We start from the raw sequence: 15,930 nt of genomic DNA, 5'->3' as shown, positions 1-15,930 counted from the left end.
ATGTATGCTCAACTACTTGTTCACTATAACTGTTCAGTAAATGTAATTGTTGTAAAAGAACCGCTCTCTGTGTTTGTGTGGCATCGTGTACCCCCTGAATCTGTGGGCCCAGCCCTCGGTTTTCTTTCAAAGTCACCCCCATGCTGACGTTCAGATCAGGGTCCAAGGAGTCATTCTCCATTCTGACACCCAGACCAGGGTCTAAAGGAGTCATCTCCATCCCTGGCCTTCTCTGTTTTGTTTAAGTGCATCCTGAATTTTCGGTTCCAGCACCATAATGTTTATTTCAGTGCACCACTAAAACAGATAGTTTACGCACCTGTAGGAGCTCTCTAGCTGAACCTCTCTTCTCCACATCCATCTCCAAAGAGCGGTTCAGAAAGTCTCGGAAGATTGGAGACAGCTTTTCAGGATTCTGCAGCTCTGGGGTGCCATTGGTGGCAATCAAATACAGAGCCTGAGGAAAAAGAACAAACTATGTAATGGCATATTACCAACGACTATTTCCTGAATGTATCCTTATATTATTAAATGAGACTTGAGGTGCATTACCAGGATAAAAAAAAAAAAAAAAAAAATTCTCAGGATAGACCTTTTTCTTTCTAAAAATAATCTCAGTAGGAAATGTCAGAAGTAGTGCAAGCCTCCCACTAATTATAGAAATAAATGTAAGTAATCGAGCGCTGGGTGAATGATAAATATAGCCGCTAGCATACACAGGTAAACTTCAAGAACCCATAAAAGAATAAAGCGAATATATAATATGCAGCGCTAATGGAACTAAAAACACACACTTTCATAAATGAACCTTAAATCACAGTAATAAAATAGGTGCTGAATCCCCATGTATGGGATAGTTAAAGTGACAAGTGCAAAACAGTCAATATATGCATAGTGACGAAGGAAATCTGTGGCTCCTGTGATAGTAGAAATGGACAAATATTGCACTAACCAGATAGCGCAGATGAATGCGCATGGAGTATATAAGACCTACTCCTGGTTCTCTGGATGTTTGATACTGCAAAGGATCGATGTCACCAGTACTGCAACCTCCAGGTGTCATCCATCCGGACAGAACATTCAGCCTTTAAAAATGCCAATCACAGCCACCAGGGAGGGGGCCATTCACAATGCGCAGCCACAGAGATCACCTTCAAAAAAACAGGCTCCCAGGGAATTAAGAGCCCAAGAGAAAGCTTCCAATAGTGTAGTATGTCTTTATTCCAAAAAAAATGACAGCATATGAAGGATGAAAACAACTTGCATCAAATCCCAATTCCAATATGGAATATGTGCACATACCGCAGGGCCGTTTTTTGGGATGCCTGGCGGCCATATTGGAATTGGAATTTTATGTAAGTTGTTTTCATCCTTCATATGCTGTCATTTTTTGGAATAAAGACATACTACACTATTGGAGGCTCTCTTGGGCTCTTTATTCCCTGGGAGCCTGTTTTTTGAAGGTGATTTCTGTGGCTGGGCATTGTGCATAACCCCCTCCCTGGTGGCTGTGATTGGCATTTCTGAAGGCTGGATGTTCTGTCTGGATGGATGACACCTGGTGGTTGCAGTACTGATGACATCAATTCTTTGCAGTATCAAACATCAAGAGAACCAGGAGTAGGTCTTATATACTCCATGCGCATTCATTTGCGCTATCTGGTTAGTGCAATATTTGTCCATTTCCACTATCACAGCAGCCACAGATTTCCTTCGTCACTATGCATATATTGACTGTTTTGCACTTGTCACTTTAACTATCCCATACATGGGGATTCAGCACCTATTTTATTACTGTGATTTATGCCCAGGCCTTGTTTCCCTTCTTTATGCAGCTTTGAACAGACGCTTGACGCATACTTCTGGAGGACTGGAATGGGGCCTGGTTGTTTACAGCTAAATGTTCCTTTAATACGACCATGCTGGAGGCGGCATACAAAGTATTGTTTCGCTGGTATTGGGTTCCAGCTCGTTTGGCCCAGGCAAACCCTGCCTGCAGTGATCGATGCTTTTGAGGTTATGGCCATCGTGGTGATGTATTGCATATCTGGTGGTCATGCCCGAGACGGATTGGTTTTTGATCTCGTGTGTTTGGTCTCCTTTTCAACTTGTTCCATCTCCCCATACACCGGGATGCTCGGTATGCTTTGCTTCATTGTCCCATACTGGGCCTCTTGCCCCACCAGCAGAAGTTTGCTTCCTATTTGTTTTTGTCGGCCACTAGAATAATTGCTCAGGCATGGAAGCTCCCGTTTGTCTCACTTCAGGGAATGCGGGACCGTATGACTACTATGATGCTTAAGGAACAGAGGTCGAGTATTTGTAAAGATTCCCAAAGGAAGTTTTTGAAAATATGGGAGCCGTGGTTCCAATATGCCCTTTCCACGCTCCCCCTCAGCTAGTCTGGGGTTGTGATGTTGCTCGGTATTGGCGTTCCCGAACCCCTGCTCATGGCCTTGTCATCTTTTTCCTATTGTACTCCTCCTTCCTTTTCTATGTTTTTGGTGTGGCGGTGGATAGCTGCCGTAGGTTTGAATTATTGTCAATGTTATACCAATGTTTTTGTCATTTATGTGCCATTGATAGCCCCTGCGTGGTCGCACTTTTTGCTTTGTTGGTGTTAGAGCACTGTTTATTTTTTTATGTGCAATTGATGGCCCCTGCGTGAGAGTGTCATGTTGCTCCTGTTTTTTTTTTTTTAAATGTTTATAAACTAATAAAATCATTGAAATACAAAATTCAAGATGTCTGTACATTATCCATAAAATCCCAACAAGTATCATACCTGCTATATTATACAGAAAAGAGGATAAAGCAGACACACTGGAGCGGTGTTTCATGAGCCACTGCTCTGAGGAGGGGGCCAGTCCCCCAAACTGCGTCAGCTGGGATTGTCATCCGTACATTTTGTTGAGGTTGAAGAGTGGACTTCTGGATTCTGTGTCCTATGTTATGCCATCATCCCTTGTGAGCATTACACGTATTCTTTTATCGCTTAATAAAGTGCTGTGGATAATGCACTACACTAGCATCCTCTTTGTTTTTGTTGTTGAGCTGTGTTTCGTGCCTGTTTTGAACCTGGACAGTGTACTGTTAAGACTCAAGGACAAAGCCCCAATAGATATCAAATGTAACAAGGAGGATGAGACTAGGAAGCATATTCTATTTACAATATCACAATTATGTACTTGTTAAGGTATTATGGAATATGTTTGTTTTAGGTACAGACAACTTGGACTTTAAAATTGATTCCATTGTCCAATTATATCAATACAACACAGAACACACTAAAATTAGGAGAGCACATAGTGATGATATATCAGTATAGTAATGTTCTTCACTGCAGTATTATCCATGCTGAACCAAGGCCACCACAGGAGAACCAACATCTCTACAGCTCAACCACCCTGCCCTTAAACTTCTTGTACAAACAAATCTATTCACAACAGCTCAAGATTTAATACAGATGATCCCATTTAGTGCAATGGACCACAGCAGAATTTGTACTTTGTCTTATTACAATAATCACCAAGGAAAACCAAGCTCTAGAAAACTGGATTTTTTCTACATACTTACGTGTAAAATCCATTTCTTGGAATACATCACGGGACACAGAGCAGGCTATTCATAACTATGTGGGTTATATGCCACTTATAGGTGGATGGACACTGGCCGACCAATCAGAGAGGAGGTCCTCACCTATATAACCCCTCCTACACAGGAAGTACTTCAGTTTTTGTAGCAAGCAATGAAATTCCAGAAAGATTGGCAGGACCTCTGTGTCCCATAATGTACTCCAAGAAATGGATTTTTACAGGTAAGTATGTAGAAAAAATCCAGTTTTCTTTATTGTACATCACAAGACACAAAACAGGCTATTCATGACTATGTCGGATGTACCAAAGCAATAAAGAAATTTGAGGGGAGGGCGACACCATGATAGCCACCGTCAATAATCCCTCAGGACCTACTCAGCTGTCTGTAAAACACTGCGGCCAAAAGCAGAATCCTCTGTGGCTCTGACATTCACCTGGTAGAACCTTGTGCACTTGTGAACCGAAGACCATGTAGTGGCCTTGCAAACCTGAGCCACTAACGCCTCATGGCGGATTGTCCAAGATGCCACCACACTCCTGGTAGAGTGTGCCTTCATCTGAAAGGGTGGGACCTTACGATTCATACTATAAACTTAAATGATCAATTGGCGGATCCAATGTGAAATAGTCGCCTTGGATGCCACCTGCCCCTTCCTAGGCCCCTCTGGCAGCACAGAGCATCTGACCTCCTGACCTGTGCTGTCACCTGCAAGGAGACCCTTACAGCATGTACCATATCCAAGGTATGCAGAGATCTCCCTCTAGCTGACTGAGGCCTAGGAAAGGATGAAGGCAGAACGATGTGCTGAGTGAGATGAAAACTAGAAACCATGTTTGGTTAAAAAAAAAAAAAAAAAAAAAGAAGAAGGTCGGTTGAGATCGCAACACCACCTTATGATGCGAAACCAGAAATGGTTCTCTGCAAGGAAGATCTGTCAGCTGACACCCTTCTTGCAGAAGTGATTGCCACTAGAAACAACACCTTACTATTCAACAGGACCAGTGGAATCTCTCTAACAGGCTCAAAATGGTGGTTTTTGCAAAAGTTGAGGTCCCAAGGACACTAAGGCAACCTGACAGGAGGCGCAATATGCATTACTCCCTGTAAAAAAGTGCAAACTAAAGAGTGAGACACAATGGGCCTCTGGGAAAACACAGCTAAACCCTGTTTGAAGAAACAACAGAATCCTACCAATCACATACTTTCATGGGTGCCATTTCCAGACCTTACAGCAGGAAATGTAAGCCCTCCAAGACCTGTAATAAATGTTCCTAGAGACTACATTTCTAGCACCCAACATGATGGGGATGACAGAATCTGATACTCCCCTATCCTTTAGGATCTGGGTTTCAAATAGCCATGCCGTCAAATTTAGCGACCGTAAAGGACCTTGAGACGGCAAGTCTGGCCAACATGGCAGGGACCACAGCCCATCTACTGCCATCTTCACCATGTCTGCGTACCAGGCCCTCCTGGGCCATGCCAGAGCAATCAGTATCACCGGAATGGACACCTCCCAAATGCTGCGTAAGAGATGTGGCAGAAGCTGAATCGGAGGAAAGGCATCTACCCCTGCCATGCGAGGGTCCCTTACACTGAACACAAAAAGACCAACATTGTTTAACCTGTATACCAATAGATCTATGTCCGGGCAACCCAATCGCTGGCAGATTCCCCTGCAAACCTTGGGATGCAAAGCCCATTCCCTTGGAAGATAATCTGCCTGCCAATTTTCCACCTCCGGAATGAACACTGCTGACAAACTTGGAACATATCTCTCTGCCCAGGGAAGAATATAATCTCTGTGAAATATACTTTACAGTATCTCTGGAGACAAAGACATACAGTAATCCAGGGCCGGAACCTTTGTGTTCCAAATAGTCAGAATGTTCCTTTGCAGCGGTTTGGAGCGGAATTGGGCATAGGGAACAGCCTTGAATGAGAACACTATCTCCTCCAGCAACCTCATACAGAGGCGAACTGAAGGATTCCTCCTGGCTTTTAGGCTGAAAACCTAGTTCCTCAGGGCGCAATGTTTTCCTGGAGACAGAAATAGCTTTGTCTGAACCGTGTCTAGTACCGTCCCAAATACTCCAGGCTGTGCACGGGCTCCAGGGCCAACATCTAGAAGCTGAGCACCCAACCCAGCTGTTCCAGATTCTGCATCGTAAGGACCACATCCTGCTTCAGACCTGGCACCGACCGACCTCTGAGCAACAAATAGTCTAAATAACCAATACCAGATACTACACCCCCTGAATTCTGAGCATGTAGGTATGCGTCCTTGATGTCTATGGACGCTAAAAAAATCTCCTTCCTGTAAAAAGAGGCCACTACTGACCAAACCGATTCCATACGACTGGACATTTAGAAACTGATTCAGCCCTTTAGGTCCAAAATGAGTCTTACATCCCCATTTGGCTTTGGGACTGTGAACAGGCTTCAATAAAACCCCTGCCTGACCTTCCTCCAGTTCCTCATCCTCAGGTTCCACCCATTCCTGCTCCAGGATTGGTGGCTCTAGTGACAGGCCCTCTCCCACTTCTTAGCCCCTTGTGGAACAGAGGCAAACATCCCTGCAATCTTATCCTCTAATCCTGCTAAGGCTGATGCAAGATCGTCCTTGGTTACAAACACTCATGCAGAAGCACCAGTAGTAGCCACAATGCTCAGATTGCCCAATTGCCTCTGGCCATTCAGAAGAGGATATCACAGCAGAACTTCGACTAGGCTCCCCATGACCAGACGATGGTGTATTAGCGACCCTTACTGCCGTGCCTCCCCCACTCCGCTTTCTGGAAGACATGAGTTTGCTAAGTGTTTCTACCCTGTGTACCAAGAACAGCAACACAGGGACAATACAGCTATGCTAGCAGTGTGGTAAACAAACACTCACTGCGACTGCTGCTCCCTGGGCCGCATCAAAGGCAGCCTTCTGACTGACTGGCCTACTGTCCCTACCAAGGGAAGTACTCACATGTCCCCACCAAATAGCCTGCTCCGTATCCCGGCCACAGCATCCAGCAGCAGCAACAGACCAGCCACAAGTGTCCAGGATGCTTGATAAATAAGCATGGCCAATTTCCACACGTGACCGTCATGCATGAGCCCGCCCCATAGCCAGCCGCACTTCCAGGCACTCTGCTTCCTCTAGTGGCCTCCAAACACCACAGGCAGATTCACAGCAAGCACTCCCCCTAGTGATATCACAGCCCATTGTAGCATCAATATACTTCTCATTTCCCTCCAAAACCACAAACTGATTTTAGGAAATAACAGAAACAGCTTACCAGTGCCATCGCAGGTCCTGACTTCCACCAGGTACCAATCTTCATCCATCAGAGCGGGCTTTGTCATACAGACCTACAAGGACTAAGTCCCCTATTAAATGGGGCCACTGCCTCGGACCAGTACAGCACCCTACCGGAAAAACGCCTTGGTCAGTTTCCACTGCACAAGGTTCTGTTAAGCATGGTCCAGTGCCGTAAGGCTGCATTACAGGCAAAACCTCAAGGACTCTTCTCTTTATCCATCAAGGCTCGTGTACCATCCATCTTGCTAAGCAGCTCTCCAAATGGATCCGATTAAAGTCCATAATTCCCCAGGGAACCCATCTAGACCTTAGGTATGCTCCTTGGAGCACAAGCAACACTTTCAGTGACCATCCACCTTACAGACACTGGCGAAAAAACTGAGGTACTTCCTGTCTAGGAGAGGTTATATAGGGGAGGACCTCCTCTTTGATTGGTCGGCCAGTGTCCATTCATCTATAGGTGGCATATAACCCACATAGTCATGAATAGCCTGCTCTGTGTCCTGTGATGTATGATAAAGAAAGTGGATTTTTTTATATATTTATGTCCAGTCTGCAGGCAGGTTGGTGTTCAAGTTGTAGAGCAATAATGAAAAATCTAGATAACAGAATAACACATCTTTTTGCAGGCAAGACAGTTGACACAAATGCTTTAACTGTGCATTTAATGGATAGGCTGGAGTTCAAGCTTAAGGTAATAAGCAAACACCAAATTCATGAACACTATGACATTGCAATAAATAACTTACTCTTAGCGGGTTCTCATTGAGGTAAGGTGGTTCTCCTTCCACCATTTCAATAGCCATGATACCAAGGGACCAGATATCAACTTTGGGTCCATATGCTTTCCTGGTCACCACTTCTGGGGCCATCCAATATGGAGTTCCAACCATAGTGCTACGTTTGGTTTGCTCTGGGGTAATCTGAGCACAGAAGCCAAAGTCAGCTAAAGGACAAAAAAGAAGCAATGAGTATAATTGTTGTGGCACAGGGAAGATGTAATGGAGTCAAAATCAAGAGGGGGGGGGGGGGGGGGAGTTAATCATATTAAGACTTATTTTAAAGATGCTCAGTTTAGCAAATTGGCTAGGGATTTAAAAAAAAAAAAAAAAAAAAAAAAAAAAAAAAGGATTTAAAATCAAAAGAGTGGCCATCCTTATATGCAACTATACAGAGTGTGTGAATATCACTGGCCTATAATTGTTCTACATATTCCTACCGAGAGCAATGGTTAACTCCCACTAGTGGATTCTTTATGAGAACCCAAACTCTGACAAGAATAAACCTCTCCAGGGTGAACATCTGATGGGGAACTGGATCTAGCTCTGCCATGGGGCTGAAATTGAAGACTTTATAGAGATGTGAACACAATAAAACTATGAACTGTTCTAGATATTTGTTCACAGATATATGCTGTCCCTGATTGGTGTTTATTTTAGCACCCCATTTTCTCCTGCCAGTGTAGTTGCATATTACAATGTAGCCCTGATGTTCTTCTGTATTGCGCAATCCTTATATTAGGACTATTCTTGCCGTACTGTTTTGGATTTATAACCCTGCTCACGCAATTGTATCTTCACCATATTGTATCTATTATGGTTGTATGCTTTTTTTCCTCTCAAGAAAAAAAAAAAAAAAGTTCACACTTGAAAGTTAAAAACTATGAACTATTAATATTGCATCTGGGATTCTCTCCAGGGCTACCCACCTATCTTAGTGGTCAGACAACCAGTGCAACAAATACTCTATTTCTAAGCATTATCTATTGATGCCAATGGGTGCACATGTTCTTGGAAACTGCTGCTTTCAAGACAGAGTGGTTGACTGATGCACCCTGCATTACTGTATCTCAGATAATGATTTTCTGTCTGGAAGCCAGAGAAGGCTAGCACAATTCCATAATCAGAAAAAGATATGAAAAAAGGAATTTAATATTATTAACATTGGAACGCAATAGAACTGGCTAATATGTGAAAAAGAAGACACTAACTCAGCTTGACAGAGCCATCCATTCCCAAAAGAACATTATCACTCTTGATATCCCTGTGAATGACCTGGTTGGCATGTAAGAACTCCAGCGCTTGCAAACACTAAAATCAAAACAGAAACAAAAAACAATTGAGCAAAAATACTCATACACTGTATACAGGATAAATATTAACAGTCACAAAGCATGTAAACATTTCTAATCAAAATAATTATTTGCAAAAAAAAACCCACAGAATTAAAATCCTGTCACAAACTGAATACGTGTTTAAAATAATAAAGCATAGGTTACCGTCTGTAGAAAACATATGACTAGATCCAGAGGCATTATGGGCACCAGGAGATTTACATGTATCCCCAACTTTTCCTTTGAAAGTTAAAGTGGTTGTAAATCCCCCCAAATACCCAAGTGAAGAGACTGGCCTCAGGTGATACACAGAGATGAAACAAATCCTCTATATAAGTTGTACCTGTTTATCTGAGTGTTCTCTTCTCTACATCTGTATAAAGCTTGTCTGAGCTTTGAGAAAGCAGGGGCGGAGAGCTGAAGTAGCACACTGCAGATCTCAGTGAGGAGAGCTCTGAGCGCTGATTGGAATGAAGGGACACACCCACTATCACAGAGCACACAGGGCCAGAGTTTTGGTTGTCAGTCTGTGTGCTGGAGCTCCCTCCCCTGTCACCTTTTTTTCCTCTTGGCATCAGGAAAACTTGTCAGAAGTGATTCATGCTGACAACTACACAGCAAACAGAAATTACACTTTGTGCTCTGGACTGAGACAAGTATAAACTATAGAGGCATATGCCCTGTTCATAAACTGCTCAAAAAAATTAAAGTAACACTTTTCATTAAGAGTATAGCATCAAGTCAATTAAACTCCAGGGATATTGATCTGGTCAGTTAAGTAGAAGAGGGAATTGTTAATCAGTTTCAGCTGCTTTGGTGTTAATGAAATTAACAACAGCTGCACTAGATGGGCAACAATGAGATGACTCCCAATACAGGAATTGTTTTATAGGTGGAGGCCACTGACATTTTTTCCCTACTCATTGTATCTGTATTTCATTAGTTTTGCACTTGGCTAAGGTCAGTGTCACTACTGGTGGCATGAGGAGATACCTGGACCCTACAGAGATTGCACAGGTAGTCCAACTCTTCCAGGATGGCACATCAATTCGTGCCATTGCTAGAAGGTTTGCTGTGTCTCCCAGCACAGGTTCAAGTGCATGGAGGGGATTGCAGGAGACAGGCAGTTACTCGAAGAGAGCTTAACAGGGCCGTAGAAGGTCCTTAACCCATCAGCAGGACCAGTATCTGCTCCTTTGTGTGAGGAGGAACAGGATGAGCACTGCCAGAGCCCTACAAAATGACCTCCAGCAGGCCACTGGTGTGAACGTCCCTAACCAAATTATCAGAAACAAACTTCATGAGGGTGGCCTGAGGGCACAATGTCCTCTAGTGGGCCCTGTGCTCACTTCCCGACACCATAGAGCTTGATTGGCATTTGCCCTTGAACATCAGAATTGGCAGGTCCGCCACTGCACCCTGTGCTTTTCACAGATGAGCAGGTTCACCCTGAGGACATGTGACAGTCGTGAAAGGGTCTGGAGAACCTGTGGAGAATGTTATGCTGCCTGTAACATCATTCAGCATGACCATTTTGGTGGTGGGTCAGTGATGGTCCAGGAAGGCATATCCATGGAGGGACGCACAGACCTCTACACCTAGACAATGGCACCCTGCCTGCCATTAGGTATCGGGATGAAATCCCTGGACCCACTGTCAGACCCTATGCTGGTGCACTGGGTCCTGGGTTCCTGCAAAAGTATGCAGGCAGTTCCTGGAGGATGAAGGAATTGATACCACTGAATGGCCCCCATGCTCTCCTGACCTAAACCCAATAGAACACTCTGGGATATCATGTTTCGGTCCATCAGACGACGCCAGGTTGCACCTCAGACTGTCCAGGAGCTCAGTGATCTGGTCCAGATCTGAGAGGAAATACCCCAGGACACCATCCGTCTTCTAGGAGCACGCCCCGACGATGTCAGGCATACATACAAGCACGTGGGGCCCAAACAAACTACTGAGTACCATTTTGAGTTGCTGCAATGAGATTTCGGCAAAATGGACTAGCCTGCTGCATAATTTTTTCACTTTGATTTTCAGCGTGTCTTTGAATTCAGTCCTCTGTAGGTTGATAATTTTAATTTCCGGCAAACGATGGGGCATCCTTACATTCCTAACAGATTACCCAGCCCATATCATTTTAGATATCCAGCATATTTTTTCCCCATTGAGATCTGATGTGATTTCAAAGTGTTCCTTTTGAACAGTGCATTTCAGGTCTAAGGTTTACAACCACTGTAAGCTTGGCCCCACCTGCCCACGAGCTTCCATCTCTCTAATAGTTGTACAGACCCTTAATCCAGGGCTCGATAATTCCTAGGCGCTAGGTCGTCATGGCGACCAGAAATCGCATCCTGGCGTTTGGGCCCTGCTAGCCCACATTGCCCCATACTCCCCCACCCCACATCCTTGGTCAGCTTCTCTCCCCTGCCCCACAGAGTGGAGCCCAGCCCCAGGTTCTGGTGTAGCAGCAAGAGAAGTATCCCATATCGCTAGCGGGAATAATCCACAACAGATTCCAGGGCATTATGTAGGTCATGAGGGTCTTAGGGGTAAGATAGGTAGGGGGAAGGGAGGGTGGGAAGTAGGGTCGTGGGTGGGTAACCAGAGGGGGATGGGAAGGAAAATGGGGGGAAGTTTTAGGAAGGGAATGGAGAAAAGGGAGAACGTCCATATCTTAAAATGTCTATATCTGTCTTCCTTTGATGGGAAATTAGGTAGTATAGTGAACAGGAGAAATGAGCCTAATTAAATGTATGACATATAATGTGAAAGGATTAAACTCTAACAAAAAGACACAAGATAATGAGGGAAATCTACCAACATTCCATAGATGTAGTGTTTCTTCAAGAGACACATATACCTCAAAATACAAACGTTAAGTTATATTCAAAGCATTATCCAAGATGGTATTATGCGGATTCTCTAAAAGGAGTAGCAATTAGGTTTTCAAAAAACGTAAGTTTCACCCTTGAGGGTAGATTAGAGGACCCCGAGGGTCGGTTTCAGTTCCTGAGGAGATTAGTATAGTACTGTTTGGACCTTGAAGAAGGGGGCACTCCCCGAAAGCTTGTTCTCAAAATTGTATGTTAGTGCAAATAAAAAAAAAAGTATCACGGACAGTACTCAATAGTTCCTGAGGAGAAAATTGCAGGGACTGGAATTCACATTAGTTAATATCTACTGTCCAAATAAAAACCCAGTAATATATCTGGAGAGAGTGTTAAGAAAACTTGAATTTAAAAAGGGTACCCTGATTGTGGCAGGAGATTAAATTTGTGTCTGGATCCTCAGTTGGATGCATCATCAGGTATGCGGAAAGCGGGGGGTAGGAAATTAAAGTTATTGAAGAGGTTATTATATCAATGCCATCTGACCAACACTTGGAGAGTAAAAACATCCAAGAGAAAGACTATACCTTCTCTCCGGTACATGGTTCATATTCAAGACTGAATTATATAATGATTGAACATAGACAACTGGAGTCATTGGTTAGTTCCAACATAGAAGTTATGTCCATCTCTGATCATGCTCCTGTCACAATGAGGCTATGGGTAGGAGGGGAACAGCATAAACTATGTGGAGACTAAATGAGATGCTTATACAGGATCCTGAAACAGGAGACAAGGCTAAGGCAGGAAATTGAGAAGTGTTTTGAGCTCAAGGAGACTGAGGAGGTTTCAGTGGCCACAATTTGGGAGGCACACAAAACATATATTAGGGGAATATTGATTTTGATAGGAGCGGGGAAAAAAAAAAAAAAAAAAGAAAGAACAAGGAGAAAAAAAATAAAGATGGTGATAGAGGAGCTCCATAAGTTAGAAGAGTTACATAAAAAAGACAAATACAGATAAAGAGGAGAAGAACTAAAAGATCTTATGGAACAGGAATCGCGAAGGATATTTAATAGGGTTTCAAAAGAAAGATATCAGTGGGGGAACAGACCAGGAAGATACTTAATGAGGAGGTTAAAAGGAAAAGAAATCTAAAAACTTCATAGAAAAAATTCAAGACGGAAAAGGATAAATGGTTTATTCCACCACTGATATTGCCAATAGGTTTCAAAAATATTATAGTGGACTGTATGATGTAAGCTACAGAAATAAAAAAGAAATGGAGGATGAAAATAATAAAATCAGGCAGGAATATTTAAAGGAGGCGGAGTTACCAAGAACAGCAGAAGAAAAATTAGGACCTAGAGAGAATTATTACCCCGGAGGAAATCACCTTGGCCTTAAAGAATATGGCCGTAGGAAAGAGCCCTGGCCCAGATGGATATACAGTGGTTATATGAAAGCAGTAGGGGAGGGGCAGGAAATGAAGGAAGAGTCATTACACGCCTACATAACGATCATACTTAAGGGAAGGATAGCTCACAATGTGCCAGTTATAGGCCCATATCCCATAGGGGAAGTGGAGCATAAGGTAGCAGCATATGCAGACAATATGTTACTCTATATTGGAAATCCTAGAATAACGTTGCCCAATTTACTGAGTTTATTAAAACAGTATGGCGAGCTATCAAACCTGAAAATAAATCCTGCAAAGTCAGAAATTTTACATATCAATACACCAAAGCTAGAGAAACGGAGTTAACAAAAAGATTTTCCATTTACCTGGGGGAAAAAAGGAAATAGGCTATCTAGGAATACAAACCAACACCTTCAATAACAGGCCTATACCAGGCAAATTTTATCGCATTAACAAATTAAATAAAGGAGGAGCTGGGGAGACTTTTAAAGCGGAAGAGTCTCCGGGATAGGTTGTATAAATCTGGTAAAGATGGTGATAGCACCAAAAATCCTGTATAAGTTTCACATGCTTCCAGGGTCTTTCTTTGGAATAATAAAGGTTTAAATGGGCTAATAAGAAACCGAGAATAAGGCAAGAGGTATTATGTAAGGCAGAAAGGAAGGGGGATTGGGTTCGCCTAATGTTAGGAAATATCATTTAGCGGTGTTATTCTCATGAATAGTAGACTGGACATTTAATTCACATAGGAAAGGTTGGGTTAACATTGAAGGGATTTTAAGTAAGGCACAGTTAGAGAAGATAGTTCGGATTCCACATAAATTTCACACATTTGATGTGAATACTAGTCCATTGACAAAGAAAGTTTTAAGTGTTTGGGATAGAATGTTTAAGCAAAAAGGATGGAAATATAATTCAGTATTGACTCCTTTGGTGCGAACGGAGTATTTCGCCCCAGGGAAGGATAATATCTCAGGGAAATGGATAAAAGAAAAAAATGCACATTTGAATATTTTGATTATAGGGAAATTGCACACTTTTTTAGATTTAAAGAGGAAAAAATATTTATTTTTTTACATTAGAGGAGTAGCGGTATGGTCAATTAGTTAATTTTGTTTCAATGCTCCCACAACCACTGAGGACGTTGGAGGATCAGTATCCATTTGAAAAATTGTTGAATGTAACTACAGGTCCAAAACAATCCACCTCTAGGATTTATAAGATCCTTAAGGATATGGAAAGAGCTGATCCTCCCCAGTTCTGGGCAAAATGGGAAAAGGAACTTGGAACAGAATTGAATGAGCAATAAAAGGAATAAAATGTTTAATTTAACACACAAGGTGATAAACAGGAGCACAGTTGAAATGAACTATAAATGTTTGGAGAGATGGTATATTACATGGCACATAAACAACAAGTAGAGGTATCACCGCTGTGTTGGAGAGGTTGTGGGAAAAAGAGAAACAATGGCACATATATGGTGGGATTGCCCAAAAATACAGGATTACTGGAAGGGAATTACCCAATATATTCAGGAAATATGTGGGATTACTGTACAGAGGGACCCATGGACATGCTTATTTTATAATCTTGAGCCTTCAGGGAAACTGCATAAAATAGGGTACTATATCATCTAATTAGTGCAGCTAAGGGCTTGATTCACAAGTTCTGGTAAGTGCTAGAGCTGCCACAAATAAATGATTGGATAATTAGAGTGAAAAATATTTAAAGGATGGAAGAGCTAGATCACATAGAGGAGGATGAAACAGAAAAATGTAGGAAAACGTGGAGTAGTTGGATAAATTTTAAAACATCTAAAAGATATTCGGAATTGGTCAGAGTCTAGGGGGAAAACTAGAGAGGGCTCAATGGAGTACCAGAAAGAGAGTGGAGGTGTGAGAGAAGAGACATGGATATAGATAGACAACTATGAAGAGAAGACAGAAACAGGGTTATAGGACATGGACTGAAGTAAATGGAGGGGGGAAGAAGGGTGGGGGTAAGGGGATGTAAAATGGAATTTTAAGCACATGTGAAGTGTCCATGTACTAGGTTGCTTCTTTCTTTGTTTTATACTGGAAAATTTAAATAAAGAAAAAAAAAAAAAAAAAAGGATGAGTATCCCACGAAAATTGGTATCCCCTGAAGCAATTGCGCATGTGCTGGTTTAAGGCACGACTATCAGATCACCGAAGTTGCTTCAGTTGATACCTATTTTCATGGGATAATCATCTTGCCACTACACTGGGACCCTTGGAGTCTCCTCCATCCATCCCTGTGCAGAGTCCAGGTGAAGCACGGAGTCCTGGACAGCCCCACAAATGCTGCGCTCCCCTCCGGAAGACACCACAGGCCCGCCCCCTCCGCACACAGCCACCCCTGCCAGAGAGCACATTGAGTGGAGAACGTGGCCTCCCACACCGTTTGCCCCATCCGCACCGCTGGACAAGTGTTTGGAGGGCAGCCAGCCGCACACCAGAGCCAGTCAATGCTGCCTTTAACTGTGGTGGCACTCCCCACTGGAGGACTGGAGTCAGTGGGGACACCAAGTCCCGTTACGTGTGTGACAGCAGACAGCCACAGCATGGTGCCAACCCCCCTACCGACCCACAACAACCAGGCTACCCCTTCCTGACACCAGATCCTCACCATT

The 15,930-nt window shown here is 43.1% G+C and overlaps 1 protein-coding gene across 2 annotated transcripts in view; it reads right to left on the bottom strand.

Annotated features, from left to right (window-relative positions):
- Positions 1 to 15,930, bottom strand: part of PAK2 (p21 (RAC1) activated kinase 2) — a 119,407-nt gene that overhangs the window by 7,736 nt on the left and 95,741 nt on the right. For both annotated transcript variants that reach the window (XM_089681570.1, XM_089681569.1), the window contains exons 12-14: positions 8,901 to 9,000; positions 7,660 to 7,856; positions 320 to 457 (exon numbers count right to left, since the gene is read on the bottom strand). In XM_089681570.1, the coding sequence (XP_089537696.1) occupies positions 320 to 457; positions 7,660 to 7,856; positions 8,901 to 9,000 (435 nt within the window). The remainder of the gene's footprint in view (positions 1 to 319; positions 458 to 7,659; positions 7,857 to 8,900; positions 9,001 to 15,930) is intronic.

Source organism: Staurois parvus, unplaced genomic scaffold, assembly GCF_062004578.1.
Source record: "Staurois parvus isolate SC_StPar_1 unplaced genomic scaffold, SC_StPar_1.0 ptg000270l, whole genome shotgun sequence".
In the NCBI taxonomy this organism is placed as follows: domain Eukaryota; kingdom Metazoa; phylum Chordata; class Amphibia; order Anura; family Ranidae; genus Staurois; species Staurois parvus.
The sequence above is the reverse complement of the archived record's forward strand: the minus strand, read 5'-3'. Positions and strand labels throughout refer to the sequence as shown.